This window comes from Columba livia, chromosome 7, assembly GCF_036013475.1.
Source record: "Columba livia isolate bColLiv1 breed racing homer chromosome 7, bColLiv1.pat.W.v2, whole genome shotgun sequence".
Lineage (NCBI taxonomy): Eukaryota > Metazoa > Chordata > Aves > Columbiformes > Columbidae > Columba > Columba livia.
The window spans coordinates 25,728,011-25,747,645 of NC_088608.1; the positions used below are offsets into that span (position 1 = coordinate 25,728,011).

The 19,635-nt window shown below is 48.0% G+C and overlaps 1 protein-coding gene across 1 annotated transcript; it reads right to left on the reverse strand.

Annotated features, from left to right (window-relative positions):
• Positions 1-415: 415 nt before the first annotated feature.
• On the reverse strand, positions 416-4,227 carry NEUROD1 (neuronal differentiation 1). Its single transcript, XM_065068901.1, has 2 exons — positions 4,092-4,227; positions 416-2,932 (listed from the first exon to the last, which is right to left on the reverse strand). The coding sequence occupies exon 2, from the start codon at positions 2,921-2,923 to the stop codon at positions 1,835-1,837; it is 1,089 nt and encodes a 362-aa protein (XP_064924973.1). The 5' UTR covers positions 2,924-2,932; positions 4,092-4,227; the 3' UTR covers positions 416-1,834.
• Positions 4,228-19,635: the final 15,408 nt, after the last annotated feature.

Consider the following 19,635-nt stretch of genomic DNA (forward strand, 5'->3'; position numbering starts at 1 on the left):
TGCGGGAGAAGGAGCACCTGCTGCCGGCGAAGCCGGGGCCGAGACGGCGTTTGCCCGGTGCGCCGCTCGGTGCGGGGAGCCTCGCCGGTGCGGCGGGCCGAGGCGGGATGGGGGTCCCCCCAGTGCTCCCGCCGTGGCCTGAGAGGGGAGACCCGCGGGTAGGCGGTAGCTGCTGGGCTGGGCTGAGCAAGGCTGGGCTGAGGCTGCCCGGCCGCGGGCTGCCGGAGCGGGAGCAGGCGCCCGGCACAGCCCAGCCCGGTAGCCGCAGCTCCCAGGCGAACCGCGTTTCTGCCCGTTTCCCTAATTCAACAAATCAGAATTGCAAATGGCCAGTTCCTCTGTAAACAAACCAACAAAATTCGCCACCCCCCTCCTTTTCCCGCAACCCCTCGAGATAAGTAAAGAATTCGTGTCCTTTTTTTTTAAGTCCGATTTTATTCTACAAATAATAAATGTTGCACCTTTCATGAGCTATCCGAATAAAACAATAATCCCATAGGAATTACTTACACTAAGAAAAAAAATAATAATCACATTTAAGGAGAAACGCAACATTCGACCAAATGTTCAATACTATGTTGTTGCCAAAGAATGGATGTTTTTCTAAAATCCCAGTGTGCATTACACCATAATATACAGGATTACAAACAAAATTACAGTACAGATTGATTCCAGTTGAACCAGCATTACATTTCAAACAGCACTTATTCTGGACTGCATTGTACATGCAAGAGCTATTGTTCTAATTACGGATTAAATGGTTTGAATTTGTTTCAAGCTACTGTACTAATCGACTACAATAGGTATATAGCCCGACTTTAACAACCTGATTAGTTTTAGGTTCCGATTTATAAGATGAGCATATGACAACCACGGATTGTGTGAATATGTATAAAAATCATGCATTTATACCGCCTGGAAACATTAACATCTTCAAGTTCTCTTCAAAAAAACACGGAATGCCGAAGGGTTCAAAGACTAAAAAGAAACAGTGCAAATTGTATGTGATAGTCAAGCAGCTTTCGATTTAAAAAGGGTGTTGGCATTTGCTTATAATCTTTATATACAAGTTTGTGCAAGTAATGTGTTGAATTGATATGTTTTAATAGAAAATAAGTCTCTCGTTCTTATATCTTCTCGTGCCCTAGGGGATCTGGTTCTTGTTGTAGGGGAGAAAGGAGAAAAAGAAAAGAAAAGAAAACAACAAGAAAATAAAAAAGAAAAGAATACTTTCATGGGAAAGAAATTGCCCGGATTGTGCATTTTTTTTTCTTCTTCAACTATTTGAAAGGAAAGAAGTGCTAAGGCAACATAACTTCTCTAAGCACTTTTCTGCTGGTTTAAATTAGTTAAATTATTTTGTATAAATTAGATATAATTCTACCTTTCCAATATGTATAAAAATTGATGAAGCTGCATGATTTAAAATAGGAAATTCACGTTATAAAAAGTCATTAAAAATTCTGTACAAAATCACAACAAAATAATTCAGCATGGGAAAGGTAACAAGTAGTAAAACGTTGGTTGAAAAATATAGATCTCATATATATTTTGTAATTGGCCCATCGCTAGTTTAAAAATTGCATAGATCCTAATTATTGCTTGTGATTTTGTTATCCCGATCAGGTAATTGACGCGATCCCAATGCCCCTACCCCAAATTTACAGCGTCGCTCCGAGGAGCAGAAGCAAGACAGGTGAGCGGGGGCGCGGGGGCTCCCGAAGGCAGCGGCGGGCCCCGCCGGGCTGCCCCTGTAAACAAGGCGCTGGCCGCCGGCGGGCGGCGGGGCTCGGCTCTGCCCCTCTCCTCTCGGCCCCTCCCGCGGGCGGAGGGCTCAGTCGTGGAAGATGGCGTTGAGCTGGGCGTTCAGGACCCGCTCGTGGTGGGGATGGCCCTCGTAGGGGGCCAGGCCGTCGACCGGGATCTCGCAGCGGGAGGCGGCGGCCGGGAAGATGGCGGCGTGGGCGGGCGCGGCGGCCAGCGCGGCGGCGGCGGCGGCGGCGGCGGGGTAGTGCATGGTGAAGGCGTAGCTCTTGTCGAAGTCGGCGGCCGGCTCGTGCTTGAAGGAGAAGTTGCCGTTGACGCTGAGGGGCGGGCTGAGCGGCCCGTCGAAGGCGGGGCTGGCGCCCTCGGCCAGGCCGCTGTCGAAGAAGGGCTCGAGCGCAGCGCCGTAGGCGTGCGGCGGCTTGAGGTGGAAGAGGTGGGAGCTGTCCATGGTGCCGTAGGGCGGGCTGGGCAGCCCGGGAGACTGGTACGGGTAGGGGTGCGCCGGGAAGGGGGCGCCGGCCGCCGCCACGTGGGGCGGCACCTCCTGGCTCTGCTCGGGAAGGAAAGTCCGTGGGTTGAGCTGCAGGCAGCCGGCCACCAGGTTGGTGGTGGGCTGCGACAGGCCCTTGCAGAGGGTCTGCACGAAGGAGACCAGGTCAGGGCTCTTGCCCGAGCGCAGGATCTCGGAGAGCGCCCAGATGTAGTTCTTGGCCAGGCGCAGGGTCTCGATCTTGGAGAGCTTCTGCGTCTTGGAGTAGCAGGGCACCACCTTCCGCAGGTTGTCCAGGGCTGCGTTCAGGCCGTGCATGCGGTTGCGCTCCCGGGCGTTGGCCTTCATGCGCCGCAGTTTGAACCGCTCCATGCGCGCCTTGGTCATCTTCTTCTTCTTGGGGCCCCGCCTCTTGGGCTTCTGGTCGTCGTCCTCTTCCTCCTCCTCTTCTTCCTCCTCTTCGTCCAGGTCGTCCTCCTCGTCTTCCTCCTCGCCGTTTCGCAGTGAGTCCTCCTCGGCCTCGACGTGCAGACCCTCCAGGTCCTCCTCCTTCTTGTCCACCTCGTGGTCCTCGTCCTGGGAGCTGAGGCACTCGTCCGTCCAGCTCGGGGGCCCCTGGGGCTGGGGCTCGCCCATCAGCCCGCTCTCGCTGTACGACTTGGTCATGGTGGGCACCTGCTCCGCGAAGACAGAAAAGAGCCGGATCAGCACCCGGACCAGCGGCCGCGGCCCCGCGCAGGAACCCCCGGGGAGAAGCCGCCCGCGCTCCCCCCCCAAGGCTTCCCCACGGTGCCAGAGCAAACTTTTAATTGTCTCCGCGGTCCTTCCTTATTATTAAATTGACATATGTTCAAATGCCATTATGTAACTCGCCGATATTAGCGGGGAATATAAGCAGATTACGTGTGCGGGAGACAGCCCGCGCGACACGACGCAAGCAGACCAAAGGTTTTTGTTTTGTTTGTTGTTTTTTTTTTTTTTAAAAAAACCGATATTTGTAGAAGCGCGGAGGGAGAAAGACGGGGAGGGGGAACACACAAGACACCCACGGGGACGAATGGCCACCCGTGACGCCTGTCCCTGCTGCTCCTCCTTGCCGCCGCCTTGCGCGGGGCTCCCCCACCCCTTCGATGGGCACCAGGCACCTGCTCCCCCGACCGACGCTGCTCATCCCCTCCCGGCGAGGCTTCCTCGGTCCCGCCTCCTCCCCCAGGATTGTCGCTGGGTGCCCGCGGCGAGGTGGTGAGCGGAGGCGCTCCGCGGCTCCCGCCCGCGGTAACAGGTGCGGGAACGGTCCCGGCTTTCCGTGTCCATCATCCCCGCCGCCGCAGACGGGCATCGTTCCCCGGCGCCCCGCGGAGGCCTTTCGTGATGTGTTGAGACCGTCCCCCAGTCGCACCGGACACAGCGGGGAGGAACAATGCCGCCCGCCTACTGGGGCCCAGAGTGTGGGGTGCCGCGGCGGAGGAGAGTGAGCTGGAAGTTAGGAGATGCATAGGTGGAAGCACGTATATAATAAGTATGTGTATAGACGTACTCACACACATTTATATGTGTGCATGGACGCATATATACATTTATATACATATATGTATACACACATATATGTGTGTGCGTATACGGATGGATACAGGTGTGCACTCATACGGCTGCCTGCACACAGCGGTAGGAGCGACCGCCGTTCCCACGACCGCAAGCGACAACATAAACCGAAGCTGCTCCGGTAGAGGCAGGTCCCTCCCGCCCCGACCTCGCAGACTCCTCTCCCACCCCGGTAGCCGTCGCCAACAACCCCTCTCCCGCGGGGGGCGGGAGGAACCCGGTTTCCCGTTACCTCCGTTGCTCAGCCTGTCCTGCGCGGTGACGGTCTCATAACCCCGGCGCGGCTCTCCGTCCGAGGGCGGCGCGTGTTTTTTTTTTTCCCGAGGTTGCGCAGCGCCGGGCTCCCCCGTTATATAGCGGGGCGGCGGATGCTCGGCGGGGGGCCGGCACCGGGACCTGGGCACGGCGGCGATCGCCACCGCCCAGCGCGCCTGCGCCCCGCCCCGCGCCCCGCCCCGCCCGGCGGCACGCGCCATATGGCCGCCCACGTCAGGCGCGGCCGTGTCCCTCCTTTCCACGTGACGCCCCTTATTTGTATGCGGCCGCGCGCCCGCCCGTTGGGCCGCCACGCCTTTTGTGGCCCGTCGGGCGCCGCCATCTGTCACCGGGCGGCCCCCCCGGGCGGCGGCGGAGGGCAGCTACCGCTCGTCTCTGCTCCTTTCCGCGCCTCTCCGCGCCCGCCCCGCCGCCGCCCGGGGAGGCGGCCTGCCCCGATCCGCGGACCCGCATTGTTCCCATTGTTCCGAGATGCGGCCTCCGCGGGCCCCGCCGCCCCTCCTTCGCAGCCCCTAACGGGCTCTTCTGACCCCGGAGCTTCCCTGTCCCCGGCCTTCCCGTTTCCTCACCGCCACAGACAAAACGTCCCCTTCGTGGCTTTCCCCGGTGCTGGGGCAAACGGCGTCCCGGAGCCGCTGTGCCCCTCCCTGTGTCCTGCCGTCTGGACCAAACGCTGTTTCGCTTTCCTCGGGTTTTTGATGGAAATGCCGGCGGTTACGTGGAGTTTGAAAGAAAGATGCTGAGCGATGGCTTTAAAGTCTTTAAACGCCTCGGCGGAGTTTGCAAACACCGCCAAATTTTAGAGATGTGCTTGATTTAACGAGGGAGATATCCCCCTTGCATGATAACATGGGGAGCTTTGCTACCGGCATGCATTATCCGGAGATTCAATAATTAAAAGAAAAAAAATCATTTATTTTCGCCTTATGCAGTTTTAAATGTGAAACCTCTAATTCCGCCCTGCGAAGACCGATTCGAAAGATATTTTTCCAGGACGGGTTATTTTTAAGAAGTTTCTCTCCTGTTCGTGACCTACATAGCCCTGAGGCTGGGGGGGCGACAGGAGGGGACTCCGGGGGATGTTTGCCTTCTGGGTATAAAATACGAAGGACAAGCGGCTGCGTTTTTGTTATTTTCAAGCTGGCCGGTTCTCCGTGCGAAGCGAGGGGCCGCAGCGCGGCGTGTGCCGCCGGCCGGGATGAGCGGGGCTGGAGCGGGTCACCGGCGGCTGCCGCCCTTCCCTGGGACACGACCAAGAGCAGCGCCGGTGCCGACCCGCCTACCGGCAGCCCTTGCCCGCGGCGAGCCCCTTCTGTGCCCGTAGAGGTGCCCCCGAGGCAGGGGCCGGGAGGATGCCGGTGTCCCGGGAGGCTGGGCAGGGCGTCCCGCCGGGCCGGCCGCCCCCTCGGGAGCGCGACACCGTTAACGGGGCGCTGCTGGGGCTGCCGCGCTGCTGAAGGGAAGGCATTTTAGAACCAGGGAGGTTTGAACAGGTTTTGAGGGCGCGGGTGGGGGCTGGGGCTGGGCCAGCCCTGCCTTAGTTACTGTCACTCATGTTGGGATGGGACTGACTTGGGAATACACGCGGGAGTGCGGGACGCTGGGGAAACAACCGACAAAAATACCCGGAGGAGGGCCCTGGCTGAGAGCTCGATCCCGGGGAGCGGTGACAGCTTTGGGATGCTCGTGTGCCCTTGCGTGTGTTCAGTACTGTCAGCTTCCTCCAGAACAAAATAGTCAACAAATTGCCGGTAAACAGAAAAGTAGATAGATAAGCGGCAAGCAGTCGGACAGAGGGGTTTGGAGCCCGGCGCGGGGAGCTTGTTCCTCCCCAGGCGGCGCTGGGCGAGGGGACAGGCGAGGCCGTGGAGAAGCCGGCCCGGTAGGTACGGGGCACCCTGCGGTGCGGCCCGTCGTGGCCGAGGACGGGCGCTGCCCTCCAGGGCTCTCTGCCGCGCCGGCTTCATCCTTCCCGCTCCTCTCGCTGCTCCGGCACCGGTTCTCCGGCACCGCTTCTCCGACGGGATCTCACAGTCAGACGGCTCTGACTTTCCCCCTTGGGCTGTTCCCTGGCTCCGCGGCTCCGGTTTCCCATCCCACCTTCCTTGCCTCTCCTCCCAGCCAGCCCCTTGATTTTATGGCTCCGAGCGTCTTTTTTTTTTTTTTTTTTTTTCCTCCCTGACCCACAGACTCCTCCTTCTCCATCTGGCTTCTAATTCGGCTTCTGCTTATTTTTCCTCCCGAATCCTCTCTTCTTTTTCTCTTTTTATTTCTCTCTTTTTTTTTTCTTTCAATTTTCTTTTTACCCTCTCCGCCCTGCCCCCCTTTCTCTCCTTGTTCCCCTCCCGCAGCGCGGCACGCGAACCGCACGCGTCCCAACAAAGCTGTGGCCCGGCCCGGCAGCCCCCCGCCCCCGGCGCCCGCCTCATCTGCTGCCTCCCGGTCCTGGCGGGAGGGGAAGCCCGGGGGCTGCTGGGGCCCAGAGCGGCGAGCGGTGGAGGGGAGAGCAGCTCCTCCGCGAGTCGCCGCCGGGGCTGAGCCCCAGCCCAGCCGGGCAGAAGGAGGGTTCGTTAGGGAGCGGGAAGGGGGAGAGCAGCGCTGTGGAAATGCCTTACAGTTGTCCGGAGCGAGAAATCCGCTCCCGAGGAAATCTCTTGGGTTTGCGGCATTATCTTAATTAAGATAATTGATTCATATTGCACCTGCGAGAGTGCGGGAAAAGGATGCCTCCCCAAATAGCTTAAAGCTATTGGAGAGAGGAAGCCGCGCTGATAATTTAGCGAGTGATTTACTGCCCAGGCTGTTCGGGCTCTCTCCTTTCGATGTCACGTTTCCCGCTCCCTCCCTCTCCAGTGGGGCACCCACACACGACCCAAGGGCTATCCTAAAAAAAACAAAACAAAACAAAAATAAAAAGAGAGAGAGAAAGTGCCCCTAACGGCTCTCCCGCCCCCCCAGCCCCGCTCAGCACGGCCCCTCCATCCCACCGCACGGCGGGGCCACTGCCGGCGCGGGGAGCCGGGCAGGGCTCGGGAAGATCCCGCTTGGGTTTGCCGGCCCGGGCCCATCGCGGGCGTGCGCCGCTCGCCCCTCTCCCAGCGCTGCGGCGAGAGGGGCCAGGAGGAGCGGGCAGCCACACCGCCCGCTGCCCGGGCCCCTCTGGCTGCCTCGACTGAGAAACCACCGGCAAGAATAACGCTTTAAAATTGCGCCCTGTTACCGGTTTGGCGCCGGGATGAGTCTGTATCGCACAATCTACTCTCTAGGATACGTGTACAGCTGGGGTCGAAATTCGTACGAATGATTAAGGTGCCGTTTCTGCTCTTTTTCCCCTTAAGACTCAGTGTATTAATTGTATTGAGCCTTTTACCGTTAAATAAATACTGTTGTTGTTTTAATTCTATAAATGTAAACTTCTATTTAGTTAATGGAAAATACATCATCATCAAGGTTTAATTATCAGCTTTTTAAATGACTCTTTTAGTCAAGTGCACACAATTATGAAATCACAATAGATTTAAAATATAATTCAAATTGATTAAAAAAAATCAGACAAGTACGTACCATTAAAGCAAATGTCTAAATTATATTGGTAGGCCAGCTACTGCCTGAGCTAGAGTTTAAATAACATCAGCAGTCTTTGCTATCGGTGTCAAACCACCTCTGTTATTAGGAAAAAGGGATTCTTATCAGACGGGATTTAGATGCTCTTATAACTGCAAAATCTAATTATTTTTGATCCAGGCATTTACCCCCAGAGTCCCACCTTGTTTAAATAAAGTGTTTTCTTTCCTCTTGAACAAATGCATTTCCATTTGAATTAAATATTGATAATTTGACCTTTTAGTTCCTTTAACTAATCAAAAGGAAAAAAAAATCCAAATGTAGATCCTAGTGCCTTGCCCTAGTGAGTCTTTCCGCTTGAATAGACACTGAGATTAAATGAGTCAAACTTCCTCTTTCATTGCACTCTCTTTGCACTAATTGCTTATGCAAAAATGCAGATTTGTATTAATTAGTAACTCCACTGATTAGTTTGGTGGTATTTTCACGTAATAAATCATGCTGCAGACACGATTTTTGGCACGTCCCCAGTAGTGGCTCAGGATGCAATAAGTTTTCCATATTAAATAAAATCTTAGACTAAATCTACCTTTTCGTTGCAGGTACACTGTGTACCACCTGCTGTACGCACCTGCTACGGGAAATTACCTTCTGTCCCTGGCAAGCCTCTTTCCTTTCCTTGATAATGCACTCCTCTTCACAGGGCAGAGGCTTCAAAATAGGAAGCATAAATCACAGAATCGAAGAAGGAGAGAAATCTGATGTTACTTTTAACCCTTTCAAATAAATAATGATCACTTTTAAGGGGATAAAGCCTATATGAGATACATCAGCAGTAGATTTTTAAAATTTTCTTTCCTATGCCCAGTCACATGATCTCCTTTACAGCACCATTCACTGCATGCCCAAATTATCATGAATAAAACAAGTTTGGAGTGTTTGTTTGTTTTTTGTTTGTTTGTTTTGTTTTTGTTTTTTTACGTTTCTTTCTCCTTCCTTGAGATGCCCAGACTAAAGTCTTCTAAGTGTGATACTCAGTAACTGGAGTTCATATCTCAGTCAGAAACAAGGGCCTCCACAGCAACAGGACTCCACAGTATCCATAGTGGTATCCACATAGTACCGAAAATGTCCCCACTTGCTCATGTAATTAAACCAGAGCACACACAGACTACATGTCCAGTAGCTTAGATCTATGTATGAAAAAGCTTTACCAATTCTTTCATAAATCATCCCAGATATTACCCTTTTACCTGTTTCCCTTGAACAGAGTGGTCTTTGCTCTTTCTCAAGCAAGTTAGCACAATACACCAATATGTACGTACCACAACAAATAATGTTGACTAGTGCAGTACTTGGCAAAAAAAAAATAAGAGGCTCCAGTGGAACAAAAAAGTCGATGACACTGGTTTAATTTCCTCATAGGTGACACTTTGCAAGGCAGACCTGAAAAGCCTTTGCCTCACTCATGCCAAGACTCCCTCTCAGGGAAGCAGGACTGACATAATGTGCAGGATCCGGCCTTTGGCCCTCACGCTGAGCAGTGCAATGGGGTGGAAGAGCAGCAAACACAGGTGCCAGCAGATTATCCAAAGCTTTGCTGAGATTAAAATCTTGTCTCAATATGAGTTATTGCATATTCTCTAAATAGAAATCTCCTTAGTGGAGGCTTTAAAAGGTCTGATTTTGTTTTCCTCTGAGATAAAATAATGGCTGAATCCCAGGCTATGCACATAATAGCTTATGTGTTCCTTTCCTATGGCCATGCAATCTGAACATTTTGCAGTTCCTAGCAAACATATTGGTTCTGTTAGTGTTCCTTTCTTGAAGAGAGAAAGCAAAAGTCAAAACACTCTTACAGGGTTATACAAAAAATCATCCTGATTAATTTCAGAACATGGTTACTTGTTTCAGCAGTATCCTGAAGACGAAGGAAGGTTAAATCAATGATCCACAGGGATGGAAAAAGAGATTCAAATAATCATTAAATCTTATTACATAATGCGGCTTTGTTTTTACCTCTTGGAGTGAGTTCACACCTGGATCTGTGCTTTAGGTGCTCCACAGTGAGCTGGACATGATGGAGAATTGTTTTCCCATCACAGTACAGTGTAACCTCTACAGCTGTAGAACAAAACTAGTCAACTGAAACTCTTGCCAAAAATTTTAAGTGTCTATGGGGATATTCTTCACTATACACAGCACCACATTTTGAGTGCTTGCCTTCCTCTGCCATTCCTGTCATCACTCCCAGCTTACTACTGTGATTGTCACTGGTGTTTCACAATAGTGTAGGAATTGACCAAGTGCATGTGTCATCACGTGTAACTGCTTTTCAGAGATGCTCCTGGGATGTTATCTATCCCAGCCACAAGTATGCTTTCCCCTGCACTCTGTGGATATGTGATGTACTCTTTCTCTGTGTCTCAATGTGGTGTCTCAACCTCTTACCCACAAAGGACAGGATAAGCATCAGATGACACACTTTGCCTTCTTTGACTCCAGAGGCACACTTAAGAGGTGACATCTTGTTATCTAAAAAGCATCTTTGTTCTGCTCTCAGTTCATGCAGAGAGTGCAGTTTGCTTGCCCTTGGAGCAATCTTAACATCCACCAAAATGAGTTACGGAGATATTAAAGCCCTGGGACTGAGACCACACAGAACATAGGCATAAGTAGCCTGCAGTCATACTCCAAGAACTCTCAAAGGCAAGTGTCCATTAGGATCAAAATTATGGAATACAAAATATTTGAAGTTCTTGTGCAAAATTAACCTTCTGTGATGGACATTGAGTTTAAGTAATTGTGGCACAAGGGTAGACAAGCTAGAAAAAAACAGTAGATGAGGCATGATCTACACACTGTAGCCTGCCACGTGCCCTTTCAAGGACAGCTGGCCTTAGTGGGGTTATGTGATGTGCAGTGACACAAAAGCTTGTGATGTTCTGGCTGGAGTCATCTGGCAGGGAGAGGTCCTGAAACCAGAGCTTTAGCCCAAGGCTCTAGCAGAGACAATTTCTGAGATGCTGGGGGTGAAGCTGTGTGCCGTGGTGCACATGAACTTATGTGTCCAGGTAGAGCTTTTGTACTCATGTGTGGTGATTCTTGCCCAAGAAAACATTTCTCTTTGGTAGGCATCTTCTGAGCACAGAGAAAAGTACATCCTGAAAACCTGTAGCTCTCTCATCTGGCTCAGTCCTTCTGTCAGACTTTTTTTCTCACTGCTGAACCTTTGCTTGGTTTATATGGGTTCCCAAGAAAGGACGAACATACTGGTAAATCACTGTGTCCTCCACAACTGAGCTTCAGTTACGTGCCACTATGATAAGATAAATAATTACTCATTTTGTGCCTCTTCACCCTTGTAAGAGGATAAGAGCATCTGGCCCTTTGTTAGTCTGTTGTCAGTTTGCTAGAGCACCCACTTGTTTATGTTCACTTGTACAAAACCGAATAAATAACCATTCTCTCCGCTGTTTTGCAGAGCATGGTCACTGTTGAAAGTTGGTGTTAAACTTACCCTCCTGATGGGAGTGGAGAATTCTCATGTGATCACTCTTCAGGTGGCTTGCAGAGCTGTATTTCACAATATAAAATATAAAATACAAAGCAGTGGAGAGCAAATCTATGATTTTTGCATTTCTGCACATTTATCCTGGCACTTCATGCCGTAGTATGTGGCAGAATCTTTTTGGCAACACAGAAAACCTCAAAACCAACAGCAGGGCAATGGAGAATGAGACCTAGCATCTTTTAAAATTGACAGGAAGCAGAAATATAGAGCATATCATTAAGATATATTTTTTAAAGATCTATTTCAAACTATCATCTGTAGTTCTCCTGTATCCATGTCATCTCTGGGTAGATTCTGCAAAGCTATCAGGAAATAGACTACGTATTCCTTTGGAAATGAATTTAAAAATTTAAGTTGTCCATGTTGATTTTGATTTAGAGGGAGAAAACTCCTTTAAATATAATCCCTCCAGAATGCAGAAGCCACTGTCAGCCTTTATTTTTTCTTTTTTTCAAGATTCACAATAGAAACAACCCTTGAAAAATTTGTATTTCTATAATAAATTATTATTGAAAGTATAAACTATAGATATAATTATAGACTCATGGCAATTTCAGTTGGTGTCAGGCATATAATCAAGTTCAAAGGTAATTTATGGTCCATTTGTTCTACTATATACCCACAAGAACTTATAAGTTTCTTGGATCACCTTGATTTCAAATTGTCTGTTGAAATTTTAGGGCACCTCGTTCAACAGCTGATGTGAGCAAATGCATGTGAGAGCTGTGACCTGGAAGCAGTGGTGCTGCCGAGCAGGTCTGGTCATCCCTTGGCATCACTGCTGTATTCCCACCCTTTGACTGAGGGCTTCATGCTGAGAAAATGAGCCTGAATGTGATGATGTAGGTGTGTACTTTATGTCAAGCATGTGAGGGGTTGCAGTAAGAACTAGTGTGATTACCTGCATATCTTCTAGCTCACAAGTCTACAAGACAGAAGCAGGGCATTATCTCATGAAGTTTTTGAAACAGATAAACACTTCTGTTTTGCTGCCTTTTCATGTGCAGTCAGACAAATGTAACAGCTTGCTGCTGCTCAAGGCAGGAGGGCTCATTCCCTCTGCCTCCTTTTCTATGTCTCTCTTTCCTTTGCCCCGGTTTGTGTAGTCTGCTCCATCTCCTGAACCAGATCTGCTGCCTGTGACTCAGTTTAGAAAACTCCTTGTTACTGAACAGGTGACACTGGCTCATGGACAAACACCTTCACAAGTGCAGGATGAGGAGCAGGAATGCACAGCCAGGAGCAGAATGAAGATGGGGGAGAGAGGAAAAGGGAATGGTAGGGCACCCTCACTCTTTCTGCTGCAGTGAAGTGCTGCATTGGGCCGTCATTTCTGGAGGAACCGCATCATTTTCCCCTCCTTGCTAAACCACCCAGGATGGACCTGTTGAGAACATGATTAGCAGGCTAGATGAACCTTTGGTCTGTTCCGGTATGGGAACATTGTGTTATTATGTTTACATTATCCTGTCCTTCTTGTTTTTACCGTCGCAGGAATCAGCTAGTGGCAGAAGGGAATTCCTGCCTGTTGCTGTTCAGATCCCTGATCAACTGCTCCCTGAGATGTCTTCAGTGAGGCTGAAGTCTCCCTGGATGGCTGACACCCATGTCATCCTACCCACTGTACTGTTCATCTGCAATGTGCTTCCTTCTTGCTCCAAGTTCACCTGCAGTAGTTCAGTCTGAAGAACAGACAGCACAAGGCTGCTTAGAGCTACATTTTTAAAGTGAAGAGATGGCAGCTTTCATTCATCTGGGAGACAGCATTGTGTTAGTCAGAAACCAAACTAACAGACTCCCTGGGGAAGAAAATATCCAGAGAGATACTGATGTTCTGTCACACCAAGTTGGAGGGGGTTCTGTAAAAGGATTCACTAAGCATTATTTGGGAAGAAACATGCAAGAGTCAACATCATACTCAGAGAAGGTGGCGTTCAGGATCCATCACTAGCAACACAGGACCTCTTGCCCCTCTGCAGCTAACTCTTCCTCCAAAGCAGCAGCCAGTATGATCAATGTACAATCACTTTCAACCAGCAGAGGATGTTTCCAACAACCTTTCTGCTAGCATTTATTTGATTACGAAATTTCGTATTTTCTATGAATCCTTTCTATAAACAGAAGGAACCCTTTTTTCTTTAAATGCCTGGAATTGTTAAATAAACCCTACATTAAACACAATGAACTTAAGCAGGGATTTTTTGTTTTGTTTCTGGTTGACTTCAAGAGAACACATCTTCATTTCATTGCATTAAGACGGAAATGGGACATAATATTCTTGACTATGATGTGAGGTTGTTTACAGGGAACTGAAAATAAGTCTTCAATGAAATATAGGTATTAGAATGTGAGATTAAATGAAAAAAAAATAGATTGGATCAAATGTTTTGCTTCATACTGGCAATAGAAAAGAAATGGAGCACCTGTGCAGAAGTTCACTTTGGCTGTCATGGAGAGATGAATGGCAATGAGGACAGTGTTGTGCAGATGAGTGGGAGGAGCAGAGGAAGCAATAAAACAAGGTAACTTAAAGCCATTTCTGTGCTCATTTAACTGTGGCATTCCCTATCAACTTTCCAAATAAATTAGAGAAGATGAAGAATATTTCCCATTTATACCAGCTGCCAGTTGTTTTGAACAACTAAAGTGTGCAGAGATGTACCACTGTGCTCCACAGTCTGCAGGGGCCATTGAGGCTGCCAGCAGTGGCACCAGCATCCCCTGAATGGGCTCCTGTACTGGTGGTCCAGGACCGTGCTACCCATATGTGGGAGCAGGACTCTGTCTGTGAACGCTCAGTTCTGCTCTGGAATTGCAGTAATATCTGAGCACAAGTTTCTCTTTCCATCTCCATCCTCAGCTCATCTCAGCACATATATCTTTGAAGATGGTACAGAGAGGCTGCCACAAAGTCAATGAATAACATGATTATAAAGCTCTTTTCTCAATTGCAAAAATTGTCTGTTTTCTCTGGCAGAAGAGATGGGTATGTCCTAAATAGAGAAAATATTTATTAGATGGTGACAATAAGCAAGCTAACTCTCCTTAAAAGTCTATTTTCACATTTACATTTGTTTGAATGGAAATCTTTCTCACATATTCTAGACATAAAATAGCAATGTTGTATGTCTTTAATGTGTCCATTTATTTACTTATAAGTAAATTAATATAGGCATCTAAGTATGTATTGAAGGATAACAATGCATGGTACAAATAATAAAAATCATTTGCAGGAAAAAAAATCTGCCACTAGATCGTGTCGTTCTGTTTTATAATTTTCCATAAATAAATATCTATGTTGGCATTTAATCTTCCTGCACCTACATCAGCTTCAGTGTCATAGTCTTCCTGATGATCATGCCTACCAGAAGGTGGCACTGAAAGAACCTGTCCTACAGATAGGTCCTAGAAAGAGGAAAATTCAAATTCACAAGCTGCCTTTGAATTTTTGAAAATAATAGAATTAAAAAAGTCAGCCGACCATCATACCTAGTGAATGCTGGCTTAATTTGCCTATTACCTACAAGCATGTTGCCATTTTCTCAAGTAAGTCCTCTTATCAAGCTATAATGCTGTTGAGCTTTCAAATACAAAACCTTACAAACAAAAAGGGTTTTGCTGGGAATTATTATTTATAATTGCTGTTTTCTGACTGAGCAATCAAGTCGCTTTGCATAGACCTGTACTTCTAAATGAAAAAAAAGGCAATTCTGCATCTTCAGATGGAAATACATTTTTCAAATTTTAGTAGAAAAGAAAATTAATTTTCTAGTGACATGAGCATTTTCACGTAAGAACTGTATTGGTTTCAGTTTCCCTTGCTAAATTTCTCTTTCTTTCTCAGATAACTATCAACTGAAAATGGTATTTTCAGTATCATTCTTCTGCTGCTTTACTTCTGCTCGGAGTCCAGTTCTGCTACGGGCTGAAACAGCAGCGGCACAGCCAGGTTGTAGATCTACAGCTGTCAGCCCAGAGCGCTCTGTGCACCGCAACTAATTACTATAAAGGAATAAACCGGCATAAAGCAGTCAGATTAGGATTTAGATAATTGCAGTATGTTTAAATGTGGGTTCCTGGCTGCTGGCTACGGCGCCTCGGGGGCGGGCGGGCGGCAGCTCCATCTCCCGGGCAGCGGGAAAGCCGCCGGCCCCGAGGGGGAGCTTTGGGTTTAGAGGTGCCGCTTGGCCACTTCAAAGCTTGTTTCTCCCTGCCTGGGGACTGTCTCAGCCTGTCCCTGGCAGGGCAACACGGCGTGCCACAGCTGAAGAACATTACAGAAAATTCGAATATCTGGTTTGGGACGGGTTTAAACCTGGAAAACTGAGCACAAAGTAAGTTTGGAAAGTGTGGGAGCAAGGGCATGTTTTCCACCTGCGTTTAACAACTTTCTCAGAGATAATGAGTGAACTAGCCTTGGTAACACTCTGTAAAATCTGAGGTTTCATAACTCTAAAGGGGGGGTTGAGGTTAGGGTTAAGTTTAGGATCTAGGAAAATACGTGTTGGAGAAGCAGGTTTTCTGCTGGATTTTGCAAAGCCATGAGATCAGTACAGTCATATATGAATGCCTTGTTAAACTTGGAGGAGCCATAGGTGTTTAAGCTCTTGTAGGCTGACAATTACAACTCATTTTAGGGTCTGGAAAATATAATTTGGTGGCATCTTTCCTGTTATATATGGAAATGCTACCTGAGCTAAAGGGAAGGTAGATTTTAAGATATTTAGTGGTCTTATTTAAGCTATCTGAGCAACAGGGTATTTCGGGTCAAATTTAGGAAAATCAGATCCCAGCAGCAGTTTCCTGTGGCTCTCCAGGACAGTCATACAGGAAGGGATGTGAATGCCTCGATTCTTAACTTCTAGCCAAGTCTTGTGTTCCCTCTCATGGGGTTACAGTTACAGGTAGGATTAGCAGGACATGAAATACTGACAAGCACATTTCCCTCTCTGGCCTGTAGGATACCCTGAAGCAAGTTCAAGGTTGAATTTGAATGTCTTACTCTTACTTTGCAGGAATTGTAGGTGGTCTTGAGCTCTCTTGAAGACTAAGAGTCAGTGTAACACAAGGACCTAGGAAAATAAGGTTTACAGACATATCTTTCCTGCTGTGTTCAGCAGTCACATGAGATAATTTGGGGAATGAATGTGAATGTCTTATTCTTAATTTTGGGGTAGGAATAGTGTTGCTGTGCTCCTGTGAAGGCTGCTGAAGAGTATGAGAGAACAAGGATAGCAGGATCAGGTTTATGCTGTGTTCTTGCAAGGTCTCCCCAAAGATGGGTAAGAACTGGTACACAGTGAAGGTTTGACCCTGAAGTTTTGGATAGCTCTCCAGAAAGTTAGGGTTGGGGTTTGTTTTCTGGTAGCCATACAAGTAAATACCACGCTGAAGTGAGGAGAAGCTAATGTGATATTCTTAATTTTGGGGTAGCTTAAGCAACACTTACCTGTTTAAGGGCTCATATTTGGTTATGTGGTGCTACACATTTCAAAGCCCACACAGGGCTAGTACTAATAGATGTGAATTCCTTGTACTTCAAAGCAGCTAGGAATTTCTGGGGTTTGGTTTTGGTTAAGCTTTGGAAATCTACAGAGACAAGTTGTTTGCAGGTTACTTCAGACTTTCAGCAGGTTATTAGATGAAACCCAATGCAGTTAACTTGGAGTTGGTAGTTACGGATTGAAAGAGTTTATTTTTTTGGGCAGCAGGGGGTGCTTGGTCTACATGATCGTTTTAGTAGCCATTAGCAATTGAACAAGCTTGCTATGGCAAAACATTCTGTAGTGGGTGCTACATGCTGCCCATTTTCAACTGAGGGTCTTCAGCTGGACAAGAGATGTGATAGAATGAGTTGGAAGGGATCCACAAGGATCATAGAGTCCTATTATAGGAGTTTGCCATGGGATTGTCATTTGTGCAAATCACCAGGAGAACTGGGATTATTCAGAGGGGGGACCATGTATGTGGTTGCATTTTAAGAAAATCAGGATCAGGAGAGAGAAATCTTCCCCTTGCCTAATGCAGTCATTAAGGCAGCTGACACATCCATGCCTGAACTTGCCTCTGAAAAACAGGAGTGGGAATCTACATCCAGAAGACACACACACAGATCAGCAGGTGCTGGTGATTTCCAGGCTCCTGTGTACATCCATGGAGGGAGGTCCCAAACAAAGTGCCAAGTACCATGGTCTACAGCACATCTCTCCTGGCCACAGCATTCTGAGATGGGGCTTTGTCCTCGGTGCGGTCCTTTCCATGGTCATTAGCTCTGCTACAGTAATGTTTTCAGTCTTACCCAAGTGAATTGGGAAATTGGGAAATCCCATTTCTGAACATAATTAATTAGAAGCTCAAGGATGTGCTCCTGCAGCAGCCTCCTGCAGGGCAAGGCAGCCGGAGCAGCCCCAGCCATGCGTGGGCCGGGAAGCCATGGTGACACCCGTTCCCCCTTCTCCCAGCTCTGCCAAGAGGAGATGCTCAGCAGAGCCGTGCACAGCTACTGGCACTGCATAAACAGCAGAGAATGGCTGCAACCGGACAAGGCTAATTAGGATGTGAAATCCACAGAAAAATAGCTAGTGCATGGGTTATGAGGGTTTCTTTGTTTTACCTGGAAGTGCTGTGTCTCTCCATTGCTGCTGAAGGTTTTTGTCTCAGATCAACCAGCACAGCCTGCTCTGTAGGGTAGAAGGACACTTCTTTGGCTTGGCTTGTGCAGCATGTAAAAGCACCTGAAGATAAATGCTAACAGTAGGGGACTGAGAATCTCACATTGCCTGGAAATAAAAATAAAAAAGCCATCAATCATTGTTCTTGCTTACTATACTCCAAAAAAAAAGGTGGTGATGTCATGGATATGCAGTCCCTGACAGTTGTTGCTAAGGCAAAAGCACATACCTAGCTCCACTGGAGCAGCTGGCAGGACCCAATGACAATGTCTCATCTTCTCTAATCCATAGCCTTGAGGAGACATCCAGACCCATCAGCATGTGGCCAGAGGATGTGAGTCTGGAAACCCAGATGCAATGGTATCCCCTAATAAAAGAAACAAGGTGTGCCTACAGGGCTCTGACACACCTACCATAATATATCACACACGAGAGGAAGATTTTCACTGAAATAGCATCTGTCAGTGGTTGCTGCCTGCTGTGCCAACCCCTGTTAGGTGAAGCAAATCCTTACCCTTGCTGAAAGCTGCGACTCTTACAAACATTACAGTATATGACAGCTGCTGAGTAGTTGTGTGTGTGCTTGTTGTCACGGGGGAGAAATTTAGGGTTCTGCTTACTGCAGAGCAATGTTTAGGTTTTTTAAAGAGGAGCGTGACTCTCTTTTGGTTTGGTGGCGAGTTCATTCTAATATTTTCTGTATGGGGGAAATATGCCAAGCTGAATGCTGCTCACCTTCTCTCCAGTTGCCTGTATCTGTCTTCCCTCCCTGATAACCGTTCACTCTGGAGTCTGCGTCCTGGGGCACTGGAGGCAAACTTTCATGCCGGGCCAGTATGCATTGTGGTGCAAACTGCTAGGATTGCAAAACGCCGGGATTCTTCTTTCCCTGATAACTGTTCGCTCCAGAATCTATATTTTAGAACTCCAGCATCAAACTTTCAGGTGCCTGATAACCGTATGCAGAGCAGACTTTTAGGAGACAAAATTCTTAGGAAAATAACAAATTTAATGGAGTAGAATAGCAGAGGGGCTGGCTCAAGCTGGGTACCTGTGCAGAGGTCCACCCAAGCATAGAAAACTACAAACTTTTGTGTCTTTACAGACCATCCACACCAAGATCCACTCCAATAGCAATATTTCACCACCAGGTCCTTTGGTCCCCATTGGACCCTTTTTCTCTGACTCCACATGGGCCTTTGTTTTGCTCAATTGTAGACATCGGTTTTGGTCTCTATCCTTGAAGGTGCCATTTTGTCTGGATAAATCCTTTCTTCTCACTGAAGTGCAAAATAGGCCTCATTTTGCAAATGTCTGTAATGTCTCTGCATTAGCCTTTGGTCATTGTTTTCCCAGTCAGTTCCATTTTTCCCAGCAAAATGCCTGCTAGACTTTATATTGCAGGCATTTAGTGTAGTGTGCAGTTGCTTTTGGTAAATACAAGCTTAAAATTTTAGCAAATCTAGTCTACCAAGTAACATGAATCAAAGAGTATGTTAAAATCATACAGCCTTATATCTCTAAATAATCAATTACATTCAGTATGCATCTACTTAAGTTAAATGACTAATATTGAACTTGAATTGGGCTCATCCACTGACCTGTGAGTAGTAAAACCATTGCCACACAGCTCACTTATTTAGCAGGGAGAACTCATCCAGGGCTCATCTAGGCTGTCATATTTGTAGAAT

Coding starts and splice junctions, on each gene's coding strand:
- NEUROD1 (XM_065068901.1), bottom strand. CDS start 2,923: ATGACCAAGTCGTACAGCGAGAGCGGGCTGATGGGCGAGCCCCAGCCC.